Source organism: Corvus moneduloides, chromosome 1 (genome assembly GCF_009650955.1).
Source record: "Corvus moneduloides isolate bCorMon1 chromosome 1, bCorMon1.pri, whole genome shotgun sequence".
Taxonomy (NCBI): domain Eukaryota; kingdom Metazoa; phylum Chordata; class Aves; order Passeriformes; family Corvidae; genus Corvus; species Corvus moneduloides.
Window position 1 is genome coordinate 70,179,995 of NC_045476.1, and position 27,649 is coordinate 70,207,643.

General features: G+C 42.4%; 1 protein-coding gene across 1 annotated transcript; it reads left to right on the forward strand.

The window, feature by feature from the left end:
- Window positions 1-1,624: 1,624 nt before the first annotated feature.
- Window positions 1,625-17,284, forward strand: MYLIP (myosin regulatory light chain interacting protein). Its single transcript, XM_032114917.1, has 7 exons — window positions 1,625-1,839; window positions 2,834-3,024; window positions 11,991-12,176; window positions 13,021-13,218; window positions 13,552-13,716; window positions 15,140-15,560; window positions 15,904-17,284. Exons 1-7 carry the CDS (start codon window positions 1,753-1,755, stop codon window positions 15,991-15,993), a joined length of 1,338 nt encoding a protein of 445 aa, XP_031970808.1. The 5' UTR covers window positions 1,625-1,752; the 3' UTR covers window positions 15,994-17,284.
- Window positions 17,285-27,649: the final 10,365 nt, after the last annotated feature.

The following is a 27,649-nucleotide window of genomic DNA, read 5'->3' on the forward strand; positions in this document are numbered from 1 at the left end:
CCACTCAGGTTTGACATCTCATGTCCTGACTCTTATTTGTCTCCTACTGTTCTGCCTGGTTCAGAACTGAGAGGTCTTCTAGAGTTCACATGAACAAAATGGATCGAGCTCCATATACCGTGTGTGCCAGAGTTCCCAGAAGAATAAGCATCTGTTCTGAGCATTTCTTTAATAAAAACTGAAAATACTAACAACCCTGACAAGCATAGCAGAAACTGTGAAACAGAAGCAAGTGACCCATACACATGGGAACAAGCTAATATTCCGCCCTGTAGTGACCTCGCATTAGTGCTGTGGTTTGTTCTTCTTCCTATTATTCTTCACTGCATTTTCAGATACCCATTTCCTCTCACAGCTCTTCCCCTGACAGCCTACTTGTTCCTCACCACTGCACTGCTCAGTACATCTTTGATCTGCACTTCTCTCGGGCAACCCACACAGCGTGCATTTTGTACTTAGTCCTCCCTGTTGTTTCAATTTACATTGTTAAAGCAGCCATAAACTACTTTATGCACCTTGGGTATGTTTGACAAACAAATATTTCTAAGGGCTTGCCTGTTCTTGTCCTGGTCAGGAATCACCTACAAGATTCATATCTACAGAAAACAAGTTTAAAGTCTCCACCATCTCTTGGCATGGTGGTGCATGGAGGCTGTGATAGGGCTTGACAAGTTGTTCTTCAAATTTCCATCTTTTCCAGGGTTTTGCATGCTGTATAACACAGAATTGAGGAGGCCAAAGAGAGTATGGGAGTGAGAACATCAATTTGGATTTTATCTTCCCTTTGACAGAAAGGAGTGTTTGAAAGCCAAGAGATGAGCCAGGGCTCAGGGGGACCTTATCACATTCTACAATGACCTGAAAGGAGGGTGTAGCCAGGTGAGGTCAGCCTCTTCTGCCAGGCAGCCAGCAACAGGACGAGAGGACACAGTCTCAAGCTACACCAGGGGAAATTTAGTTTGGAAATTAGAAATAATTTCTTCACAGAAAAGGTGGTAAGACATTGGAATGGGCTGCCCAGGGAGGTGGTGGGGTCACTGTCCCTGGAGGCGTTTGAAGAAAGACTGGATGTGGCACTCAGTGCCATGGTCTAGTTGGCATGGTGGTGATTCATCATAGGTTGGACTCGACGATCTCAGAGGTCTTTTCCAATCTAACGGATCCTGTGATTCTGTGAAGGCAATATTTGGTTGTCACACAGCCCACGGCTACCCTCTCTCACATGTTTCACAGACTGTCCCTGGCCAGTAGGCTTAGCCTCCACCGGCACTAGGAAGAGCACACCTTGCTTTGATTTAAGCGGACACAATGGCGGGGTGACAAGCTCCGGGCTGTGGCGGCTTTGGGAGGGTGAGAGCGCCGTGCGCCGCGGGGCGCTGAGGGCCAGGAGAGGCCGCAGAGCGGCGGGGGCGCGCGGCCGCGCGGGCACGGCGGGGGGCGCCCGAGAGCGAGCACAACACACGCCCGGCCGGCCATGGCGGCGCTGATTGGCGGCGGCGGCGGCCTGCGGCCGTGAGCGGCGCCCCGTGATTGGCCCGCAGGTGCGGGCCCGGGCGGGGCGGGGCGGTGGAGGGTACATAAGCAGGGAGCGGCGCTGGCGGCGCGCAGGCGGCGGGGCACGGGCGCTGGCTGGGTGCGGGCGTGGGTGGCGGCGAGGACGGGGGCTGCGTGTGGGGCTCAGCCCGTGCCGACAGCGGCGGCGGCCGCTCCGCGTCTCCGTGGCGGCAGCAGCGGTGCCGCCTGTCCCCAGCCATGCTGTGCTATGTGACCAGGCCGGACGCGGTGGTGATGGAGGTGGAGGTAGAGGCGAAAGCCAACGGCGAGGACTGCCTCAACCAGGTGAGGGGCTTCTCCCCGCTGCCCGCCCGCCAGGCGCCAGAGCTCTGGACGGGGGCTGTGACGGGCGTAGCGGTGACCACGGGGCAGTGCCGAGCGCTGGTGCCCGCAGCCGCGCGGCTCCCCCTGGCACCCGCCGCCCTCTCCCCGCGGCGGGGCCCGGACGCCGGGCGAAGGGCGGCGGTGGCGCGGGGCTGGGCCGTGCGGGGGCGGCCGCGGTGGTGGGGGCGGGGAGCGCCGCAGTCTCCCCGCGTCCCTTACGGTTTTGGGTTTTTATTTTCCTTTTTTCTTTTTCCCAACGCCTTCTCCATGTTGGATGCAGAGGGTGCTGCATCCCCCTCCACGGGGCTCTCCGGCACCTCTACTGTGGGAAGCGCAGGCCCGGGCCTCGCCACTGAATCCTGCTGGAAGTGGCCCCGAGGAGGGGACACGAGTGGGGCCAGAGGCGGGGGATGTAGCACCCGCTGCATCCAGCCCTCTGTATCAGGGGCCGAGCGGGCTGGAGCTGCTGTCCAGGTGCCTTCTCGCCTTTCCGTCTCCACCGCCTCGGTGTGTCTGCGGTGGCTGCCGTGGGGATGCTGGGGAGAGACAGACGAACAGTCCGGTCTGCTGGTGGCACCTAAGTAAAACTTGTGGGTGACTGTACTTTTTTTACTCCTCCTTGCCCAGCAAGTGCGACTGGCTTTGATGTTGAATAGCAGATGTTCTCTTCTTGTGGAAATCCGCTGACCCTCTGAAGTGCCTGTCCTGGGGGTAAAATTTGACCATAGAAGCCCATGTGTTTTTTGGCTAGTGGAGAAATTCCTATTCATGCTTAGTGTTTTTCTCTGGGCTGTTTTGTATGCAACCTAGAATCCAAGTAATTAAGCCTTTGTACGAAGGTGCTGACAGCAGGATTTTGTGTGTGTGTTTTAAGTGAGCAGTCTGAAATACCACTTCAGATGTTACTTTTCATTATCATGTTGTAGCCTGATTGTAAAGAACCTCGTTCTTTCAGGTTTGCAGAAGGTTGGGAATTATAGAAGTTGATTATTTTGGACTGCAGTTCACCGGCAGCAAAGGCGAGAATCTATGGCTGAATTTGAGGAACAGGATCTCCCAGCAGATGGATGGTTTAGCCCCTTATCGATTGAAATTGAGAGTCAAGTTCTTTGTTGAGCCACATCTTATCTTACAGGAACAGACAAGGTAAATAAATATGGTTGTAAGTGCATTTCATTTAATACTTTGTTTTCAATTTCTGTAACTTAGGAAAGTGACTACACATTGTTTTTATTTCTTTATGGTAATTTTGTTTGACTTTTCTATGTAGTTTTAAAATCTTAGTGTTTTTGAAGTTCATTGATAATTTTTTTTAGAAAAATGTAATTAAATTGGCAACATTAAGTTTTGTGTAGCTACCAGTAAGTAATGAGTGTGAGTAATTTTGTGAGCACTTAGTGCTGGAACTGGAAGAAACTAAGCTCCCAGTAGCAAACTTTTCATATGGTATTTGTGTGTCCGATAGTAACCTCTGTTTTGTGGTGTTACTCTAGGTCATTTTGAACCACTAGTACAGAAAGGCAGGAAACAATTCCTCCCACAGTGCAAAAAAACTTGCTGAATTCCTTTTTGTCTGGTATTATGTTACAGTAACTTTCATATAGCTACAGGCCCTTAGAGGCTACAAAAGAAACAGCTGTCTGGCTGCCTCTGTGGCTGGTCCTCTTAACTAAATTGTTATACTGTTATTAAATCAGAAGAAATAGTCTTCTAAGATTAGTAGGGAACACTTGCTTTTATTCCAGGACTTTGGTTACCACATGAATTGCAACAGAATTATCTTTAAAGAATGCTGTGCAAATATATATTTAATGCTGACCTTCCAGCTACTTTTTCCAGTTAGTTTTGGATAGTACAGTTAATATAAATGGAGCCAATTGGAATCTAGTGTTTATATGATAATGCCAAAACTCATTTTCACTGCTCGCCTGAACTTGGTACTCTCAGAATCCTTAACTTAGTACTTTCAGAATTAAGACCATGAATACACCATGGTGCTTCTGCACAGGATGTCTAAAGAACTTGATCAGAGGCTGACAGTCTGATTTGGTGTTTATTTCATAGGAAAAAGGTTTAGAGTTTATTTTTTGATCTAATGTGTAGGGGAGAGGCTTTTAGGGAGCAGTGGTTCTAGCTTATCAATATGGTTGAAGTTTTCAGAATGCTGTGGTGGTAGACCATGGTTGTCCTGGATAATGGCTCCAGTTAGGCAAATGCATTCAAACTGAATTCCAGTTTTGATATACTGTTATTTAGGAAATAATTTCTACTATCCATGACATAGCTTTGAGTATTTTTCCTTAAAGAAACTTCTCCTCTTATTTAAATATTCTCTGTAAGTATAAAACCAAATTACAAATGGGATTTATGTAGAACAAAAGGAGCCATGTAATTTCATACCTGATGAGGCAGAAGAGATTACCCTGGGCATGTCGGATGTGTCTCCACTCACAAAACAAATCAGGGTGAAAATCTGAGGAAACCTGAAAGTAGCATTTTTATGCTATCATTGATGAATGCTTGTTCAACTTTACAAGGCTTTTGCAGACGTCTGTGTCCCTGCCTTCAACACTGTCAATGCAAGACTTGGCAGGAGGTGGAAGTTAATAGAGACGTTGAACTGGTGAAACATGCCCCAAGGGCCTCAAAGACCAGCTTGTGTAGCTAAAATGTAGCAGAGCTTATACACCTACATCAGAGCAAGCAAGTATTTCTCCAATGTAAAGATGATTTAAAAGAATGTAGATGGGGGCAAGCTTTTTTTACGTACTAATTAAGACTGTTCTGAAACTAATATTTTTAGCAAACAACTTTTAAATTAATCTGGGGTTACGCATCAGAAGAAAAAACCAAATACATGTTGTATGTCAAGTTGTAATAACTGCCTTTTAGTTGTGTAAGCCCGGTAGTGCACATGTAGCAGACCTAGAATTCCAGTGCCTGTGGTAAATGTCTGTTCTCCTGGATTGTTGACACTGAGTTTTAGTAGATGGACTTTTTTTCTCCTCGGGTCTGCTTGAGGATTTACATATGCATGTAACTGTGAGTTCATACTTAGTTTGTGCATATGCATCAAGGAGAAGATGAAAAACTTGTAAACCTGTTGCCAAACTTAAAGATTAATAGGTGTATCGTAGAATTGCAAGGATTAGCTGTACAGTTAAAGCTGACACATTGTTTCATCTTTATCTGCAAAGTCTTGAGGAAGAAAGTGATGGGTGTCCTTAGTTTCCTTTAGCAGTTATGTCCATATTTGATGTGTGGGGTGTTTCTGGCAGAGCTGTTGCCTTGTGGTCCTGTGTGTGAAGAATGCTGGGGAAATTTTCCAGTCTTTTGCTTGCAGCCTCTGATCCTGTTTTTGCATATAAATTAGATGCATGTTGAGAACTGCTTTTGAAACCTGAGAAGCTGCAAGTAATTCTAAATTTTGTTGATATGCTTCATCATGATTATAATAGCAAGCATTGTGACTGAGTTACCAGGTTTTTTTCTGTATTTTTTGGAAGCTTTGCCAACCCCATTTGCAGTGCTTTGTTCAACCCTTGCCTTGCACTTGAATTTAAAACTCAGGTGTATGTTTGTTTGTAGCAATTTAATGTTCAGGTTTCTACATGCTGTGAAAGCCGATCTGGCAACAGAACATCGACCTCTGCTTCTGTTATCTTTAATCAGCCCAGTGGAAGATTGCAGCCAATTTTAATATTCTTATACAAGGCAGCCCTCTTGCTACAGAGCAGGTTATAATTGTATCTCTGACCACTGTGGCAACAATCCACCTTCTCTAAGTGCTTTGGGAATTGCATGGAAAATCTACTGCACTTCTTTTACAGGGTTAAAAGCAGTTTATTTCTATTCTTTGGATCTCAGCTTCTAGGTTTTTTATTTGACTACCTGGTACTGAATTGCACCACATGATTTCATAGTTTAGAATTGTTTTCAATGGAATAAAAGTGCTTCAGTGCAAGAATGTCATTCAAATTTAATCTACTGCTGTCAGAGTTTTACAAATAAGTCTGAGATGTGAACAGTGTGCTGCTTTAGAGGAGTGAAGAGCTACATGTTTTCTTTAGCATGGAAAATCACATTGGCTTGAAAAGGATTGCTATCTTTTTGCTGAAAGACACATGTGATGGTCCAAGATCGAGATCATAACTCTGGCTTGTGTTGCGTTTGTTTTCACTGTTTTCTGTATTTCTTTGATAGGTCGTGCAACAGTTTGGGGGAAAAAAGCAAACCTGCTTTTCGCTTCTTTACTGAATGACTTGTGGGTGGTTCATGTAACAAATGTTGTGAAGTGTTGAACTGCAATAAGGAGCTGGGGCTTAGAGAAAGGATTATACCTCACTAATCGGAATTTTCAGGAGACTTTTTGACTGGGGGTGGGGCCGGCAGGAGACGCTCGGCAGCGGTGCGGGCCGGGCGGGTCCGCCCTGCCGGATGCGGGTGTCAGGGGCAGCAGCGGGGCAGTGACCGGGAGTAGCCCCGGCCCGGGAGCCAGCTCCGGGGCAGAGAGCTCCGGGCATCAGCCACAGGCTGTTGTGGAACGTGGAGCAGAGGAGTCTTGAAACTTGCACCTTTTAAAGGAGAGTGTTTGCTGAGCTGCCCAAGAGGCCAATGGTGTCCAGCAGCAGTCTGGGAGAATGGTGGGTTTAGGTTTTAAATTCAACCATATTTGCCTTGTGTAGCACGAATGAAAATCAAATATTCACGCGTAAGCCCCGACAATTTAAGATATGACCAAATTCTAACTCTATATCATGAAGCACTCAAAAGAGCTGCATTTTGCCAGCCTTGAAAGTGGCAATTATTGTTTTGGAGGCTTTTAAGTTGTGTGATGTTTGCCAGTATTTGAATTACATTTACAAAGTACACTTTTTTGCTGGTTGTTTTGATGAATTAGTTGAAATTAAGAATGGCCTTGTAAAATCCGTTGAGCAGTCAGATACATGTAGTAGGTAGAAAATGAGAACCATCCTATTATCCTATAGCATTGGGTAGCCAGCGCAGCAGTGACATGGTATTTGTTACAAGGCAATGAAAGTGTGTGTGATAGACGCTGGGCTGGGTTTAATGAATCTGTTTGTCTAGATCAGAGTTGAATTGCAGTTGGTAACTTTTTACCCACTCTGCTGAGAGCAAGTAACAACAAAGATACTGAGGAGCATTAAAAAAGCAAAAAACATTGTTTTTTTTAATGTGGGGTGGCCTTGTCTGCTTTTAAAACTGGAATTATATTCTGTAGATTTAGAGATCTTTATCAATATGTATTTTAGGGAGAACAATTATGCCTCTTAATTTTGATTTTAGACTACAGAACAGTAAATTTACTTCACAGTAGGAAAGAGACTTAACCTGTGGTAAGGAATCATACTGCAAACAGAACAGGTAGTTCCTTGGGAGGTGTGCTAAGATACTTGCCAGCAGTCTGGCATGAGAATGAGGTCTTTCAGCTATGCTTCTAGTTTAGGAGTCATTAATCAGATGCAGATACCTCTTTGATAAAGGACTGGGGTTTTCCACTTCTTCCACTGACAGCTAAGTTTAGAGCTTAAAATTTTTAGCTGCCTATTTGCTCTGTTTCCCTTGCCTTGATTTAAAAAAAAAAAAAGTAGTAGAAACTACTAGCAGAATGTTGATTCCTAATGCACATAAGGTCTTCAGTGAGTTAAAAAAGAAAAGCTGATCTTATATTCCATGTACTCAACACTTTTCAGAGTATTTTTTTGTGGAGTTGTTATTGCCAGTTCATTTGGATGAACACTAACTAGGTGATTGTCCCCCTCTTGGAATTCCATTGTAGTGAAATACTTAATGTCTGTTTCTGGTAGCAGTGTTCAGTATCATCAGCCTGCATAAATTGCTTTAGAGGGAAGCGAAAAGCAATTAATGGGATTGATATCTGGATCTGTGACTTTGGTTTGGTAGCTACACTTTTTTGTGAAACAGACCATCTGCTGAAATCTCCTTGCAACCTTCCTTTTCTACAGTTTTTGTATCGAATTATTTACATCCAACTGCAATACATTAATCACACTACATTTTATTTTACTGAGTGTTTTATATGCACATTAATATTAAATTATATGAAAAACGTGGATCCAAAAATAAGGATGCAAAGTGAATATAAGATCACCGCTGTAGCTAGTGCTTGAAGAAAGCCTGTGATCCTGTTCTAATTGTAAAAATGCCTTTTTTCCCTTTGGAAAAGAAGCAATCTGTCTGGGCAGTGACTGACAAAGTGTAGCTTTGGCAAACTTAATGTGTTGCCCTCTAGTCAATATTCCTGTGTAGTGTTTTGAACTACCAAACTCAGAGGGAATGTTCCATAATTGAATACACAGGTATGTCTAGGTGGCATGAGGTTCAGAGAGGAAGGAAAGGCTATTTTGGGCTACAGAGACTGTCTTTTGTACCAATGCTGTCACGTGTAGAGAACTTGAACTACAAGTGCAATGGGAGGTTCTGTTTGTCCTTAAAGTTGCCACTAGTTGATCCATGTCCCAACACATCTGGCAGGTGTTAAGATGACTAGGAGACACAACAATTGATGGGCAAACTTCATAGTTGTGAAGATTTAGAGACTAAATGAAGCTTTGGTAAGGGTAGTAAATAGCTGTAGAATGTGCTAAGAATTGGGGCTGGGGGTTGGAACAGACAGACCTACCTTTTGTCTGACTTCAGTTACTTCTCAAATTTATAACATGCAGTTTTAATGCATCAAGTGCAACTGAAATGTGAATGATGCAGAAACAAAAACATTTAGTTTCTTTTATGGTGGACAAACTTTAGATTTTCTACCAGTAATGTTGGAACCTTTAGGGAACTTACAAACAGTTCAGTTTTTAGTTTTAACAGTTCATTGTTCTAAAACTTGCTAGGTAAAAATTCCATTAAGTGTAAAATATTAGTGCTGAAATAATTCCTTGGAAAAAGTGTATCCTTTTACTGTACAACATATCTTTAGAGGTGAGAAAAAGTCTTACTTTTTTTTTATCATAGCTAAAGGTTCCAAGAGAGAGGAGGGATGGTAGATTGTGTATGAAGCAATTAGGTCACAATCTAATTTACAGAAACTTACATAAATCTGTGATATGACCAGATTTTCTACAGACAGTCTATTAGGTCCTTTAGAATTTGCAGAACTAGATAAGGAACTGCATCAGGGCTCCTAATGCATTAGTTTTGCTATTGTATTCAGCAATAAAATCACGTTCTTATGCCTTTTTCTTTAAGGATCAAAAGACTTTGTTTAGTTTTGTGTAAAAAAAAGAAATTAAATCTGCATTTGTAATCATGTTGTGGCTAGTGTCATGTTTTGGACCTTTGAAGAGGGATGATTTTACAGTGGATAGTTATATAACTTTGAAGGTGTGCACTGTGAGTGCAGCTGGATGGGCTAATCAAAACCATTTTTTCAGATGTCTAAAATGCTTATAACCCTCACTGTCTTTCAATTTCTTGATGCCTTTCCTTCATCAAACACACTTAAGGACTCAAAACAAGCAAACAAAATCCCAAAAACAAACAAAAAACCCCAACACACATTAAAAAAAAGGCAGAGAATTTGCTACCTGAACTTTAGTTTGGGGCAGCTGCTCTAACAGATCAGTGCAAAGTCATTCACTGTCCTGAGTGCAGTTTAGGTAATTTAGGTGCAGATGGACTGTTAAATATTGTTCTTATCTGTTTTCTGACTTAATAAAACAGCTTATGATAGTGTAAGCTGGGACAAGAATTTGCATAACTAGTTACTTTGCAATAACTGTCCTTTATATGTGCTGTTTATTCCATTTATCAAAAAAATGCAAAGTAGCTGAGTATCTGTGAGATGTTTTCCCTTATGTGATACGAGCCAGTTATGGAAAGTTACTGCACATTAGCTGATGTGATGCTATTTCACATTGTGCCTTAAACTCATTTATCTTCTATGCCATTACTGGCTCTATAGTAATGGAATGTGACAAGCCATGCATCTGCTGTATCTGTTTCAGAATTCATCTGTAATTCATCTGTATTTGCTGGAGCAATATTTTGGTTTTCAGCTCCCCTTGAGATGTCAATAAGGTCTTCCCAGCAAGGGGAGAACTCTTGACTTTACCCTGTGTAGTCAGTGCTGTCATATGCAAAAAAAAAACCCTGAAGATACAAGCATTTAGGTGTGGTAGTTGTAAATGTTTCAGCTAATGAGAAAAAAATTGTCAGATCTTTCTTTGAAAATACTGTATTTGTAATTAGTACTTAAAGTGACTGGAAATCCTGTTCTGTCAGAGGATCAAGAGTGCATGAAAAGCTGTTATTTTATGAAATGTTGATTGGAGTTAGGAAAATACCTACTCTTTGAATTTATTTTGGCCCTAGTGTTTTAGTAATTTATACTGAATTCTTCAGGTTTATGGACTGAGCACCAAAAAGAGTCTGTACAACTAAATAACTTTAAAAGGCCACAGATAGGCCTTTCTGTGGCCCAAGCCCAAAGAGCTATGACTCTGCAAGGTGTGAGAAACAGATGAGAGCAGAGGTTTGACTCTCAAAAAAAAAAAAAAAAAAAAAGAGCCTAAACAAGGAATAACCTGCTAACAGTAGAGGCAGCTCTGTCTGAAGTTCTGGTCCTCTTGCCACCTAAACTTGTGTCCTGCACAGTGTGAGGCTGCGCATTGGCGTCCACCAGACCCCTTCCAGAGCTGCTGAAGGATGTAGGTTGGTGTTCAGACTTCAGTGTGACGCAATTAAGCACTTGCATCACAACTATCATGATACTCTAGCAGGAGAAATGGTTTGCAAAGGGAGCTGTGACTTGCTTGTTGCAGGAAATGGACTGTAGGAAAGGTTACAGGATAATTTAATACCAATTCTTTTTTCCTGATTCAACAAGTTGTGGATATGAGGCATCTTTTGGACTGGTATCTTCTTAGTTGCAACATTTACCAATAGAGCTAAGAAAAACCACAACTTTTGCAAGTTCTGTAATTGCTCGTAGTGCCGAAAAAAAGTCCTATTTGCCCTGTTGTACAAAGGAATTATAGAATGCTACAAAAGAATATATGTAAGATACTATTCAAAATTCCCATTGTAAGGAAAGCTCATCACTTACTAGGATCTTCAACTTCAGTGATGAGAGATTCAATACAGAGCTTCAGTAAAGCTTTTCTTAAAAGTAGATTACACTTCACTTTAGAAAAGTAAATGTCCAATTCCTGTGGAAGCCAAGACACATCCCTGTGGGTGCTAGGCTTCATTTATTGAACGTTTTTTTTTCAGTGATACATAACTGTGATACATAATTCTGCATCTGGATTCCATAAATATGTTGAGTCTTAAAAAGAAATGGTAAGAAATTTATATTGTGTCCCCTGAGGGGGAAAAAAGGATGATTCTATAGAAGCTAGGGTAGCCCATAGGGGATATTAACGTGCTGCTGTTAATGTTGGCGAAAATGTTGATTTGTCTGTCAAAGTAACCTGTTAGATAATTAAGAGCAGCTTTGTGAATTTTGAGCAAGCTGCCAAACCTTGGTCTGACAAATGCTTACACAGAAGCTGTTCTTCTATTTTATGCCACAATGCCTTTTCAGGTGTTTCAGGTTATTCTGTTAATCATGTCACTGGCAAAAACCCTATGGGCTGGAGCATTTCCACTGTGTAGACAAAGGGTGGCTTCTCCTCTTGCATGACAGAAGTGTGTATGTTTTGAGGTGCTCTTCCCAAATTTGGTTTTGTGAAATGCAGAATAACTTGTAAATGGCAACAAAAAATGTAAACATAGGAAACCAATTGAAATCTTTCATTGATATTTTACTCACTAAATTGAAATTATTAAGTGGCCTTAGGAGTTAAAGCAGTTCCTATTCTTGAGATATTCTTGATGACATTAAAGTGCTCATTTCTTTTAGCAGTGCTTTTAGGTACCGTTTTCACTTGTAGCTTCATGTTTAAGAGTAAGTGAAGAATAAGATGGAGGCCCTTTTCTTTCCCTTGTGCCAGACTTTATCTACTGGGTACATTCACTGCAAATTCTGAATTACCAAATATAGCTGAGGTGTTACTTGTTACATGTTTTGATTACAGATGTCATGTAATGATTTCTGTAAGCAAATGTTTCTGATTGTGTTGCAGGCATATGTTTTTCTTGCATGTAAAAGAAGATCTTCTTGCTGGTAATCTTCAGTGTTCTTCAGAGCATGCAATTGAACTTAGTGCATTGTTGGCACAGATGAAGTTCGGAGATTATAACCAGAACACTGCCAAGTACAATTATGAAGAGTTGTGTGCAAAAGAGCTCACCACTACCATTTTGGAGAGGTAAAAAGTACAATGATCTAGTCTCCTTTTTGGAGACCAACAGCAGAAGATTTTGTTATGCATTTAATTGCTGGTGCTATAGTGTAAAACAGTAATTTAACAATAATAGCTTTGGAGATGAAAATGTAACCTGAATGTTTGATGTTCTGATTTCAGTTAAATTTTTAAGCTCAGTTATTAGGTGTTTTTTTGTGGGGGTATTTTTGGTGGTTTTCTGGGGTTGGCTTTTTTTTTCTTGTTTTTTTTACTTGTTTGGGTTTTTGTTTGGTTTTTTTGTGGCTTTTGTTTTTGGGTTTTTTTTCTTGTGAAAACTCTGGTACTTGAGGAAATACAGGTATATATATAAAAGTACCTGGAGCAAAGTATTTAAATTGTAAGTATGTCTTAGACCAACACTTGTGAATGAAAGCATTTATCTGGCTTAGTACCCTTATCCTGAAAAGCAGACAGAATTCTGAAACACCTTCATAGCTCAATTCCTGAATATCAGGAAACATTCAGTGTGTCATACTTTTCCATAGTGTTTTTTTAACTATGAACTTAGTGGTAGTTCAGGGAAATATTTTGGGGCTGGTGGTGTTAGTTAGAAAGCCTTGATTACATGTAGCTTTTTCATTTCTTAGCAAATGCGCAGTATTTTCTCCTTGACATTCTCAGGATGTTTTGGTAATTCTCAGCTACTTCCAATTCCAATTGCTGGAAATCTATAGACAGATAAAGCAGGTCAGGAGCATGTGCTAATCTGTTTAACTAGGTCATCTAAAAACCCGTGTTAAAACAAGCTGCTGACAGTAACAGCAGATACTTGAGTTAATTCACCTATCCTTAATCTTTTTATCAACAGCATTATTACAAAGCACAAGGAGCTTGAAGGTCTAAGTCAAGCATCTGCTGAATACCAGGTTCTACAGATTGTTACAACACTGGAGAACTATGGGGTAGAGTGGCACTCAGTGAGAGATAGTGAAGGACAAAAACTCCTTATTGGTGTTGGACCTGAAGGCATATCCATCCGTAAAGATGACTTCAGTCCAATCAACAGGTATGTATTTTCTGGAACCATTTGCATGATCAATTTTTCAGAAATGCTGAGCATGCCTCTAGTTTTCACATAAATACACAAAACTGCTCTGAGAATTACTAAAAGTGACTGTATATAGGGTCTGAGGGCACTACCTGCTTGTAATCAAAATAACAAGTGACCTTAATACTCTTGATTTTTATATTTATTTTTGAGGTGGCATCTTCAATCAGCATTGCTGACTACTGTCAGAAATCATTGTAACTTCTGATAAAAATGCACTGTAGTATTTTGTGGAAAATGCCCTTATCCTTAAAAACTAAATAACCTTTCCTTTTTAATACTAATTTATAGGATTTCTTATCCTGTTGTTCAAATGGCAACTCAGTCTGGGAAGAATGTGTATCTGACTGTTACCAAGGAGTCTGGTAATAGTGTGGTTGTCTTGTTTAAGATGATCAGTACAAGGGCAGCAAGTGGACTGTACAGAGCAATTACAGAGACTCATGCATTTTACAGGTCAGTATTGCCCCTAGAGTCGTGTGGTGCTGCTCTTCTCCAGTGTTTGAACTAAGTGCTTAAGCAGCCAGCAGTCTGACTGCAGTTTGGAAATACTCTGCAAAATTTCATTGTCTTTGCAGCCTCTCCTTTCCTCTTAAGTCCAGAAGCTGAACAGGTTTTTGCTGCTTTCCATTTTGTGGGGTGGGAGTAACAAGAAAAGTAAGCAAAATTTTTCCACTATGAATAACAGCATTTCAGAGTATAAACTTTTAATGTTCCTTGATACTTAATAAACAATACATACATTTTTTGTTCCAATGTAAGAGGGAGATTGAGACCAATGGGGAAGATCCTGTTACTCAGATTGTGTAGTTCCTTTATTTGGCTCCTTCATTTGTTATGTTACCTGTATGCCACCTTCCCATCCCCTGTATTTAAACCTTCTTACAGTTCTTCTGTCCTTGCTCACATGCTCAGGATTTTGCTTCCTGCCAGCAGCTATCCATTGTCTCTATCCTGCTGCCCTTTGAGGTAGGGGTGCTATACTCATTTGTCGGTGGGCAAACCCCCTTTCATTCAGTGGTGTCCAACACTGATCAGTCAGACTAGCTGTCAAACACACTTAGCAGTGTTTTCTTAAAATTAACTACCACACACCACTTTCAATTACTTTTTGATCTCTGTCTCTGCTTGTAATTTCTTCTGTCCTTTGCAGTCCCTGATTTTAATTTAAGCAGAATTTTAGTTTGGCAATAGCGTTTGGCCATAAGCTTAGATCTTGGACCTTAGGCCCTGTGAGGCTGTAGTCCTTACATTCTGTGTTTTCTTTCCTGTGTTGCCTAGAGAAGCGATATGCCTTAATAGGCTTCTGCAGATTCCACTGTATCACTGAAATAAGTGACAAGCATGGTTAGGGTAGCTGAAATGCACAGTGGCAAATACAAATGCCTTAATTCTCTACACTGCGTTTGCACTGGTTCCTTTCAGAATGACATAATACTAGTATATAAAGTACTGGGTGGAAATTGGGTTAAAAATACTACTTGACTCTATGATAAAAATGGAGAGCCAAAGACTCTTAAGTGGAATTCTTTAAGGCGGTGTTTTGAAATACCATGCAAAGAGGTGTTGCCAGGCTGAACTGTGTATTAAGCAAGTGTCTGCTGTTTGTTAGCATCATTCCTTAAGTCCGTTCCATAGGCTGCCTCTGTTTTACCAGACACTTAACATTTTGAAGATGTAAAGCCATTGTCACTTTCCATTTTACACTTTTCAAAGTAGAGTTGTCATGCAAAGATCATTCAAGAGCTTAAATACTACCTCAGACCATTTCATTTGCTTTAATTTCAGTACTGGTACTTCAGCTTTGGGAACAAATTACTGTAGTATGGGTCTATTGGTATTAACTAACCAATCTTGCATTTGTCCTGTTGCTTTATAGGTGTGACACTGTCACCAGTGCTGTCATGATGCAGTATAGTCGAGACTTAAAGGGTCACCTAGCATCTCTATTTCTGAATGAAAACATTAATCTTGGTAAAAAATACGTCTTTGACATTAAAAGAACATCAAAAGAAGTTTATGATCATGCGAGGCGAGCTCTTTATAATGCTGGCATTGTGGATCTTGTTTCAAGAAGTGATCAAACCCCACCAAGTTCCCCTCTTAAGTCTTCGGAAAGCAGCATGAACTGTGACAACTGTGAGGGTCTCAGCTGCCAACAAACAAAAGCCCTGCAAGAGAAGTTGCGGAAGCTGAAGGAGTCCATGCTTTGTATGGTGTGTTGTGAAGAAGAGATAAATTCAACCTTTTGTCCCTGTGGCCACACAGTTTGCTGCAAGTCCTGTGCTTCCCAGTTACAGGTAAATGCAGCTCCATTGAGTTATGAGTTACCAAGTTGTGTGGAAGGTTTGTTTTTTGTATATTTGAGGGTCAGGGATTAATACATTTGTGTTGATGTTCTAGTACAACTACTAAAATTTTGTTTGTGGCAAACTAATTTCAGAGAGTGTTCTGTCTGGATGATGTGCTTATGTAATTTGCAGTGAGGATAAGAGTGAGCTGCATGCTTCCCACCCATACCCTGTCTTAGGTATGGGATATGATGGAAAAAGTGCTCTGTTATTGTGTATGTAAAGTCTGCAGGAAGTGCAGAGATTCTCAAAATACAAAGTAAAATAATTTCCCAATGTTTTTCCTTTCCAGTCGTGTCCTGTTTGCAGATCTCGTGTAGAGCATGTCCAGCATGTGTACTTGCCAACCCACACCAGTCTTCTCAATCTGACTGTGATATGATCTACGTACACACTTGAAACCCATCATGTACTCTTCAAACTGCACTAATAAGAAATGCAACCATTGATTGTGAAGAAGGCAATCACTCTGGCATCTATCCACGATCAAAAGCAAAAAATACTGCATTTTTAACATAAATATTCTTTGTTCAGCATGTCCAGAATGGTTTGGGACATCTTCTGAGAGTAGAAGTGTAATTGATTCATGTTACTTAAAGAATGATCCGTAAGTTTGTAGCACGGCAGTGTTGCCACAAAGCTCGGTAACCCTGGAGAAATGTGGTGTACACATGCAGCTGTACCCAGCAAAAGCAATGCAGCCTTTTCTTTTACATGCTCTAAATCCTTTTTAGTACAGTTGCATTGTTTATTTTAATATTAATACTTGCTTTTACACATACCAGTTTAGTAAGGCTCATGGCTTCTGCTTTTAGTAAATTGCTTTAAAGAGGAGAGAACTCCTTTTTTTAAAATTAGTTCTTAAACTGAAGTTACAAGGCTTCACTAAGCAGCTGTGCTTAACTCAGAATTTATTAAATAGAAAACAATTCTGAGAGAATAGCTTAAGAAAGGGAAGACAAGATTGCTAATCTTTAAGTGTTGAGGGTGGGTCAGGAAAGTCTTGTGGTTGACAGTGTCCTGTGGAAGCACTGCTATGGGACTTCATTCACAGCTCTCAGTGGACAGGGCACTGCCAAGTTTCCCATAGTCCATTTTTGGCTGTTGGTCTTGGGAACTGCAGTCAGCTGCCCTTCATGTTGGCTTTATTTTTGGAGACTGATTTTAAACTATGAGACATTCACCATTAGTCTTTAAGGGTTGTGTATAATTTTAAATGCTTTCTGCAGTTAGCATCTTTAGCCGGAAATGACCTACCCAATAAAATGTTTTCGATTTCCACCCCGCTACTTGGGCATTTTGGGCTCTGGTTTCCTAGTGTCTTCTCCAGGGTACAGAGGGAACTGGAGACCATATTTGGGTGCAATACTGGCTTAATCAAAGCTAGAAAAGTACACTGTCACTTTACTGAAATTTTCTGACTATACTTTTCATATTGCCTTAATGTAGCAGTAATGTGTGTTTATGCATCTGTTTCTTTGCACAGACATTTTGTCAAAATATTAAAACTCTACTTTTTTATGACACATTAGCATATAAACCTTACTCTAAGAGGGTATTTATTTTTTCACTTTGTAAAGAAAATTTTGTTTCCTCATGAAGCAAGAGCTTTGTCCTATATTGTAGGCAGCTTCTGTCTTTTTTATATTCAGATTAATAAAGGACTTTAAAAATCTTTGTGTTAATTGCTAAGACTGATTTTGTTCTGAAATTCATTTGAGGCATTACTGAACTGAAAACACAGTACAGCATTTTTGTGTTTACAGTCCTTGAATATTTTGTCACGTTTGAGGTAATGAGGTTTTCTCAAGTGCGTGCAAAGGAGGGAAGAAAACTGACATTTGTTACAGACTGTGAACTTTAAAACAGCTGACATATTCAAACTGTAACATAGCCTTCAGAACTGACTTTGTGAAGAACATTTTCTACAGTAAATGGCCCCAAATCTATGGAGTATATTCCAGGGGAATATAAACTAAAGAATGCAGCGTGCGAGTAGAGAGTTGGAGTTCCAGCAGTCCTGTCTAGCAAGTTCTTAATTACAGATGTGTTGGTGTCTTTTTTTGATTGGAGCTATTCAGACTTGCTAACTTAAAATTCTCCTTTCACATTATTGAAGAGATGGTGCTTGCACACTTCCAGGGCTGTGCTCTGCTATGACAAGGAAGGGAAGGAGTGGGTGTACAAGTGTGTTCAGAGAAGACTGGATCCAGCTACTGTACCAGCATACAGTAATGCTTGATCAAACCTTCCTTGCTTCCCAAGATTACAACCAAATTATGTTAGTAATATCTAATCCATTATGGCAGCTGGCTGAAATGGATTGTAAATTAATATAAATAGATGTTAATATAGGAATCTGATTTACAGCATGCAACATGATCAAGCTGTTAACAGAGGCAAGCATGAACTCTAGGTCCTTGTTATTAAATTGACTGTGTCATTAGACCTTGCTAATAAAAATAATTCCAGTAGTTTGAACTCTAATCAAGGTAGGGTTTGAGACCGGTTCTTTGGCAGTGGTGGAATTTGGGCAAAGCCTGTGGCTTCTGTAAACATACCCTGTTTAGTGTTGAAAAGCTGTGCAGGCCCAAGCTGTGAGGTCGGAGTCCATGCAGGAGCCTGGCCTGGTGCAGGCTGTGCCTGAAGCTGCTGGGAACCTGGGTCTGTATTGGCAAAGCAGACTGTGGCGTTAGGAGGGGTCCCCAGTCATTGTGGGTTTGTGGTTTTTTTAATGAAACGATGTTGCCTGTTCTGAGAATTGATCAGCAGTTCACCTCTTCCAAGTGGTGTAAATCACCATACAAGCCTCTGTTGGTTTTTATGTAAGAAGACATTTGATGTAAAACTATGTAAGAATAGCTTTGATTTGTTCACAGACTTCTTTCTTCAGAAGCATTGCTTGAAATGTTGATCATGCTCTCCTAGGAAAGTTTTGCTTAACGATCCAGCGCTGCTCTGACTTGCGTTGCTCAATGTTTGTAGGTGGAGTACACTTTATTGCAAGGAGTAACTGTGTCTGGTCCATGTGAGCTGCTGAGTGCTGTGAAGAGTGTAAAGGCAACAATAGGAGATCTTGAACTCCACATGGCAGTTAGTCATACTGCAGAAAAAGTCAAGTCTTGTTTGCTGAAGTGCTGTTCTTTCTCCTAAAATGCTTGGAATGTTGTAATGGATAGTTGGGGGGGGGAAAAAACAAAATCCCAAACCAGAAAACAACAGCACAGTTTGTGGGAGTAACTGGAGTTTGTGTCCTTGACACTTCCTCAGGAGCAGGAGGGTTGATCGCAAAGCTTCATTTGGCACCTCTCACACCTAAGTCAGCTCCTGTACCAATCTGCTACCCAAAGCTGGTACAACTTGATCTTCAGAATTGCAGTGCAGCTGCTGTAATCCCACTGGGTGTGTGCAATGTCACTTTAAAGGGCTATAGTCTCAAATTTCCACCACAACTACAACCTAAATGGGAAAAACACCTTCAGAGACAACATGAGTTGCTGGGTCAATCCAAGCCAGAGCCTTGCTAGTGATGTGCACCTCCTGAGAGTAGAAAAGCATTTAAGAGCAGCCCTGTGGGGAGAGGGGTACATGTGGGAGAACTGGAGAAGACAGATTCTACTAAAGCAGTTATACTTGAGTGTTATTAAGAAATAAGACAGGGATGCGAAGTCCCAAACTTCCACTGGTATCTCCCTGTCTTTCATCCTCCCCTTGCTGCACCAAGGTCTCTGTTTATGGAGAGCTCAGTTGGTGAGGGGCTCCAAAGGCAGCATGTTGAGATGTTCCAAGCTATAGCTGTTATAAAGGCACAGCTCCATCTTCCAGCTCGTAGTTGCTCATTTCAAGCTACATACAAATGTTCAGATGCTAAAGAACTGTAGAATGAAGGCTTCTGCATTTTTAAATTATTTTGATTTCTTCCCCAAGTGCCATAAAAGCATGTACACAGCAGCATTCATATATGTTGAGATTTATTTCCTTGTTAAATCAGCAGTGTTGCCTTCCTAGGAGAATGCCCTTGGGGGAAAATTCTCATCTGTCAGCCTACGCTGTTTGACTTCACAGCAGCACACTGGCATGTTGATCAAAGACAGGGAAAATAACAGCTCAGATTTCCTGTGTATGCTTCTGAACAGCAAACTCCATGGAGTGTTAAAATTATGAATTGACAAATTTTAGGTTCAGTAACGCCTGGTCAAACATACTTCTGTGTGGGATATGCCCAACCCCTGCCCTGGAGGGAGGCCTGCTGAGATAAGTAGGTGTGTAACCTCCCAGCAAAATCCCCTTGGTAAAAGGCAGCACTTCACGGTGAGGGTGAGAGAAAACAAGAACCATGATCTTCTGGGAGACCCTATGTAGATTCTTTGTAACCCATTGGCTTCTACCCTCTCACACCCACCCTTGTATCCCTATTAGATCTACCCTTCTCCCCCTTTGAGTTCAGAGAGCTCGTCCCTAGCCTCCCCTTCGCGGGTTGTGGACTAATAAATCTGCCCCATGCAGAGCTGCTGTACGGGCCTCTCGTCTCTCTCCTGCTCTGGCCTGGGGTTGCCTCGCAGAACAAGAGCTGAAGTCACTCTCGCTGAAATCACTGAAGAGCTGACAGCCTGCTGAGACAGGCACCTTTCTGCGAAAGCACCCCGGCGGCTGAGGGACCGCCACAGACCTCTGGAAAACTGTCCCTTGTGGGACACTCTTTCTGGGTCGGTCACGGCTTCCTGGGTCTGAGCCACAGACTCCTACCCAGCCGCAGTACTTCTGGAATCACCACCACCACCATTTTCAGTGAAAGAATGCTGTAGTGCCAGGCAAATGCTTCAGTCATTTTGTGCCCTCAGATTCAGCAAGCTGGAGCTTGTTAAAACAGAAAGCAGGAACTGACAAATGGGTTTAGAAAGTAAAATTGTGGAGGGGAAAAAACGTACAACCTGGGTACACTGCTGGAAGAAAGGTGCACTTTCCAAGGCAGTGCCTGAGCGCAGTTTTGATGGAGGAAGTGTGGGTGGGGGCTCCTGCTATGGTGTACAGGGCTGTGGCTTCCCCTGGGACAGGTGGCCTGGCAAGAACACCACTGACCCTTAGCATGAAGGGCTGGGTGGGATGCAGACTAGGAGAAGCAGGAGAGGGCCAGGCAGGAGAGGAGGCATGCTGGGGCATGCAAGCCACTGCCAGGCCAGTAATGCCCCAGGGAAACTCCCACTGCAGCACTCTTCAGACAGGCCACAGCCAAACCTCCCTGTCTGCAAGGAGCCCTGAGCATCACATGACTGCAAGGTAAACCACCAACTGGAACTCCATGGTTTAACATGACCTTCAACAGCACTGGGTGGTAAAAGCTATCATGGTTTCTGGGCCTTCTAGTTTCCTGCAAAGGGTGGTGTGAGGTAGGAGGAATGTTGAGGAGGGACTCTCAGAGCCCTGGCTAAAAGAGTCACTGATGGGTGCAGTACTAAGAGAACACAAATTGTGACAACTCTGAAAACTCTCTCCGTTTGAGAGTGGGACACAAGGGATGCAGAAGAGTGAATGGGGCTGATGCTCCTGGGTGCTCAGAGATGGTGAGCGGGGTTCAGCATGACCTCTGGTTCATGCCAGGATAGGGCACCTGTGGGGGCTGGCTAGCAGCAAACTTCCAAAGCACTCATGCATATGCCAAGTTCCTGAACGTAAAAGGTCAAGCAAACAGACCATACCAGCTTTACCAGAGCTTAACAACAGGTCACTTGCTGATTTCTCATCAACTAAAAGGCAGAATTCATTTCAGCTGCTTGGAGGCTGGGGTGGGTGGGAAACCAATCTGATCCTAGAAGCTGATGCCTTTCTCTGCTTTCACTTTGACCCTCTCCTGAGTGGCCTGATTTAGCATGTCTGCTATTTGCTAACCCTTCCTTATTCTTGAAGACTCTTCTGTTCTCTTACCAGTTATTTCTGGAATCCGGGCTCTGAAGCCAACCCTTCTTCTTCTAGCAGCTGTTCACATAAACTCTGCTCCAGGAAACAATCTGACTTGCTTTGGCCAAGCCTGTCCAGTGAGGATGATGCACACACCAACCCCCACCTCTTTCTGTGCCTTGTCAGGAAAGCAAAGGGCACCATCTCTGGCAGCAAGAAAAAAGGAAATCAGTATAAAATAATCTTTCCTCTCACCATTGGGGTGCCTAAATTAGACTGTTTGTCTGTAGCTACCCTGTCAGGGTCACTTAGTGGGTCCAATGGGAATAACTAGGTGTATCTGTGTGTAAAGGCACCCAGCCCACTCTTTTATCCAGTAGTTGGTGTCTGGCTTCTCTGCTTCTTCAAATCAAGCCAACGCAGGTAACGAGAGCCAGTAACATGGCAACTTTTACATAAACAGATTTGCCAGAGCCAGATCTTCCTCTCTCCTGCCAGAAAGCTGTTTGTCTGAGGAATCCATGCATCTGGCACCAAATTCCAATCATAGCACTGCAACTGTGGGAATTACAGAGACGTTGGCATCTCATCTAAAGAGACAGTATTTGTTTTCCTTGTTTAGAACTATAAATAGTCAATAGAGGACTCTCATTCAAGCAGTATTGATGATTGAAATAAACCAGGCACAGAGACACGGACAAAAATTGGACTTGTGCTGCAAACACAAACCAAGTCTTGCTTCAGAAGCTGAAGTTCCAAAAGGGCAATGCAAAAAGCACGTGCCCAGCAGCAAACTGGCCCTGAAGGTACACTGACACACCAGGTGTCTGTGTTTGACCTTAAAACTGTTTGCCTGGGTCACTGTTTGAACTGGAATGTTTTTAAAATGCCTTCAGCTCTGCTGTGGTTTTGAGCAGCTGACTTCTTCCCCTCTCCAAGATGCACAAAGTGAAGCAATACTGGAGTGGCCTGAGAGCACCCTGCCTGAACAACCCACTGACAACACTGTGTATGCTCTTAAAGGGCAGGTGCAGGATCTTTATACTTAGCACACTGAAAGTGGTGCTTTACAACCTTATCAGGAGAGCTCTCCAGCCCTGGGGGAGATGTGCATTTGAACCTCCCTTGGGGATGAAGAAGTAAATGACCACAGTCGATCTATTCCCTGGGTGAAAAATGCCTCTGCTACAACAGGAGGAAAAAGACTTTCTTTTTAAGAAGAGAGAGGGAGAGAAAATAGTTTGTGGTCTTAAGAATAATTGCCAGCCTCTTCTTGGAGAAGACTGGTAGGAATAAAAGGTGTGGAAAAACTTTTGGAAGGAAAAAAGAGACAGAAATGTGCTGCCACAATGGATGCTGTTACCCAAAAGACCACAATGCTGGGTAGGTTCCCACGTGTGTAAGTTCCGGCATTTCCCCCTCAAGTCCTGTTCTTACTGAAGAGTTTCTGTCAAAATTAACTGCCATGTCCTGCAAGCCAAGGTCATAGAATCACAGAATCATGTAATATTGTGTTGCAAGGGACCTTAAAAACCATCTAGTTCCAACCCCATCTGCCATGGACAGGGACACCTTCCACTTGACCAGATTACTCAGAGCCCCATCCAACGCGGCCTTGAATGCTTCCAGGGATGGGACATCCACAACATCTCTGGGCACCCTGTCCCAGTGCCTCACCGCCCTCACAGTAAAGAACTTTTTCATAATATCTAATCTAAACCTGCCCTCTTTCAGTTTAAAGCCATTTCTCCTTGTCTTACCATTGCATTCCTTTATCAAAAGTCCCTCTACAGCTCTCCTGTAGGCTCCCTTTAGGCATTGTAAGGCTGCCCTAAGGTATCCCTGGAGCCTTCTCTTCTCCAGGCTGAACAACCCCAGCTGTCTCAGTCTGTCTGCATAGGAGAGGTGCTCCAGCCCTCTGAGCATCTTTGTGGCCCCTTCGTGGTCATTATTTCATGGTCATGGATTGCAAACAGTAGCTCCTCTCTCTGGCAGGGAGCTCTGTAGTGATGGAAAGAGGCAGAGTAACACCAGAAACTGAGCACAGCCTAGTGACTGTAAAATCAGCAGCACAGCTCATGCTGAAAATCGTGTCCTTGAGCGGGAGGGGAACATGTGACTGTGGAAAGAGGAACTAACAAGGGTAAGGAACAAGTGACAAGAAGAAAAAGGGAAACTCCCCCGAAACTAAATACCTTGCTGCGGTTTCTAATAATAAATTGCACCATATGCTGTTTCTTTCCTCACTCTTGGCTATGCAAATGTTAAACTAACAACCCCAAGCTGCTAAACCCTTCTTTATGTAATACCAGTCACATAAAAACAACATTGTTTTGGCATAGATAAAACCCTCATGGCTAATCCTCAGCTGAGTGTTGTCTCCCTGGATTTCTTCTAAAGACTGGAGTCCTTTAGGATTGCATTGGGGCACATTTGTCCTTGGAGCCTTTCCTTGCACAGCCTGTTTGTGAAAGGGATGGAGCAGTGTTGTATGAAATATTCTGCAGCTTCACCACCACCTTACTGGATACTCACCCGTAAGTATTATCCACGTGCAAGGTGATATTTCAATCTCTTAGGACCACTTCCTGATTCCCCCACATGGTTGCAAATTCCCTTTTCTATGTCCAATGCATCCCTATCAAAATACATTTATCTGAAGGTTAATTTTCATGGTGCCGGATATCTTAGTGGAAGGATACTTTCATGAAAAATGTCTCAAAATGTAATGTTCTGTCTTCAGCATGGTATTCTGCCCTCCACAGCCACCAACTGCTTTACTTGTAATCTCCTTGTTCCCCCTCCCTCCACAAAACACTTCCCTGCTTATCACTCCTGGCTCAGTCTCCCGTTTCTGAGCGTCCTTTTCTGCACTCTTTGTTTCTTGGATCCAAATTCCAGAAGTGTTCCAGCTTCCTCAACTCTATATCACCTTCTGCCTGCATGCTGCTCTATTCTTTGCTACATAGCAAATTCTTACTTCTACTCTTAATTCAAGCCAAATCCCCAAATCCCTACAGACACCTACTGTGTTTTGGTTCTTCCTACAAATCACCTGTCTCCTCTCATCTTTTGCCTTTTTCACAAAGGACATCGATGCATTTTTTAAAACATGAGATGGCACAGCGTGGGTACTTGGATCTCCGATGAACTGAATATCAAAGAAACAAAAGACAGCTGGTCTTCCAGATGTGTAGTCCAAAACTGGTGATGCTACTAATACCTTTTTGAAGAAAAAGCCAACTAGGCGCCTAAAGTGCAGTCAGTAATTCTGGGATTTTCCTAGTGGTGTTCTTGAATCTACAAAGGCTTTGAGAGGAAACATGTCTCTAGCTAACTCATCCAAGATGAGAAAGAATTTATAGCAATGTTTCCTGAACAGTCTCCAATAAATCAGAGTTGCTAATTGTTTATTCCTCCTAAACCTTTGTTTCTTTCTACTGTCAGTGACTTAGCCTGAAGCAGACTCTAGTCTAGACTGGAATTTTTGGTTCTTATCATCTGCCTAAAAGATTTTTGTGACATCTGTATTTCCTCTTAGTGATCTTCTTACAAGGTGCGAGAGTTTGACACAAATACAGGCCCAAGGCCAGTGTTCAAGCTCTCTAGACTTTGGTCATGGTTTTTATCTGTAAGGAACATTGAAGCAAAACCAGATAAACCTCCAGCTTGGACACTCAAAGTTAAGACTGTCACCTAAATCAGGATCTCAGCTGTGCAGAGACATGGGCACATCTCTTGTATTTGTTAAACAGTGACACATGTTCGTTCCCCCTGACACTCATTCTTTCCCCCTGTTTTTTAATTTGAAGAATCGGGTAATTACTACCTTGGAGTTTCCATCCTCTGGAAAATGCCATGCCCTCCTACAAAAGACAGGCCTTTCTGTTAAAAGAGAAGTGCTCATGGTGGGTGAGTTAACTGTGCTTCTTCCCTTGTGATTGTTTCTCTGACAAGTGAACATTTTCTCCAGAGCTGCTTAGGACTAAGGGAGGTGAGTTATATGTCTCATTTTGCTGTAGGACTCTTTACGTGGACATTAATTAGGATGAGATATCAGTTATTCTCTGAGCTTTGTTTCCTTTATCCCACCAAACCATACATTCCCATCAATGCTGCTATGACCAACAGGATTTCCAGTTTCTCCATACTGATGTTAACCCAACTGGACTGTATAAAGGGGCATATCTGAGGCCCTATTTCATGGTGACAGTGACATGAGAGGACCTTCATCTCCAACATTAAGGATGGATCCAGTTACGTCTTTGTGTGGACATGGCCCCTGTTGGCACTTTCCTTGGCACAAACGCAGTGTAGGGCCAAACTGCCACAGGGGGTAGCTGACAGGGATGGAATATGGCAGCCTCTGCTGCTCCACCTGGATTGCCATGCTTCTTCAGCTGTGTAGTGGGGTTAGAGAAATAAATGGCTTGGGTTTATGGAAACTAAGTTTTCTGGTTGCTCATGGGCTCCTTGCTTGGTTGCTTAATGTGGCTGCTGGTTGGGTGAATCTTCAGTGAGTCTCATCATGTCCTGGAGCAAAAGTCCTCCTTTTTCCTCCTGCCAGGCCTGTAGTGGGAAAGGAGCACCGGGAAGCTGCAGGGAAAGGATGTGAAGCTGTTTAGCTGGAGAAAGGCAAAAGCCCACAAGATATGAGTTCTCCGGTTCAGTGTGGGGAGCGCGCTGTGGGAGATGTACCCTAAATCGTGGTCCCAAAGCTCACAAGAAATGTTCCATATGAAGAAGAACACTGGGACACCAGTATCATGTCCCTTTGTTGACAGATTGATGAAAGTTGGGTTGAGGTGACTGCAGAGGCTGCATATGCACAGGTACATGCATGTATCGCTGCTGTTGCTGATGCTACACTTTCATTTTAAAACACTGTACAGCTACTCTGACAATAACACTTGAGTGTTTCCATCAGGTCTCTTTCATTTTAAAAGGAAATTATTTAAAAATCATAAAATATATTTGACGTCTTTGATTGCATTCCAAATCACCAGTCTAATGAGCTAAGAGTCTGAACAACAGCTCAAGGAAACCCAAGGAAATTCTGTGTTACTTGCAGACAACTGCCCAGAAAATGGAACGGGCACCAAGGAATAAGTGAGATGGAAAGAATCTGATCCTCTTCATTAAACTGCTCACTCTTCAACAACAGATGGTGTGTTTGCGAGTATTTGCTGTTAAGGAAGTCAGGGCCCTGGACCAAAGAGAAAATATAAGCCACATTTAAGTACTTGCATATGTTGACTTTTGGAATCATTTCCAGCCAGATATAATGTCAGACATCTATACATTGACCCCTCGGTTTTGTCTGCCTGTGCTTTCATTTGTCTGTCATTATGTTTGTCCTGTGACCCCACATGGCAGCAAAATGTTCAGTATTGTTTTACTATAAATAGCAAACAAGCTCAGACAACTACTTAAGAGAAAGGAGAACTGCAGCTCATGGAAGGCTTTGTATAGCAGAAACGTTTTAATATAGGCAGGCAGCAACAATTATTATGTCTGCCTATAACACTATTCAAATAACTGTGCCAATTTGCATCACTTAGAATTGATTTTACTGTGTTGCCTGTCTGTTTCAGATTGATGGAGGTTTTTTTAAACTTCAACTAAAATTTTCTAAGAATGACACGAAGGAAAAATATGTTGTTTTGCAATCCTAAAAGATCTTGTTTACGCAAAACCCTTGTGTGTGTGCCATCCAAATCATATAGATGCATGTATTCACATATATTGATGCATCTCTGCATATATATATATATTCTATTCTGTCATGGTTATTTTTCTTCCTACCCTTTCTCACTCAAATGATTCTGACTTGGAGAACATGCTAGCATCAGGGAGGGAGGAGAAAACTGGCTTTATGCTTAAAGCAGCATTTCTCGGGGCTGGAGAGCTGGATTTGAATTCTGCTTTTTCGTGGAGCTCCCACACGATGCCAGCCGTGTGATGTAGGATGTTGTTGCCTGGTTGTTAAAACACATTTACACTGCAGATGCTTGTCCTGAATCTGCAGGGCAGCTTCTGCACACTCCCACGAGTACCTGCAGCAGGAGAGCCCTGCGCTGCTGGGCACTTCCATCTCACAGCACCCCTACAACTTCTTCTGCCCCCAAACCCTACTGTGCTGA

Coding starts and splice junctions, on each gene's coding strand:
- MYLIP (XM_032114917.1), top strand. CDS start 1,753: ATGCTGTGCTATGTGACCAGGCCGGACGCGGTGGTGATGGAGGTGGAG. Junction 13,219..13,551: donor GACTTCAGTCCAATCAACAG/GTATGTATTTTC, acceptor ACTAATTTATAG/GATTTCTTATCCTGTTGTTC. Junction 13,717..15,139: donor GAGACTCATGCATTTTACAG/GTCAGTATTGCC, acceptor GTTGCTTTATAG/GTGTGACACTGTCACCAGTG.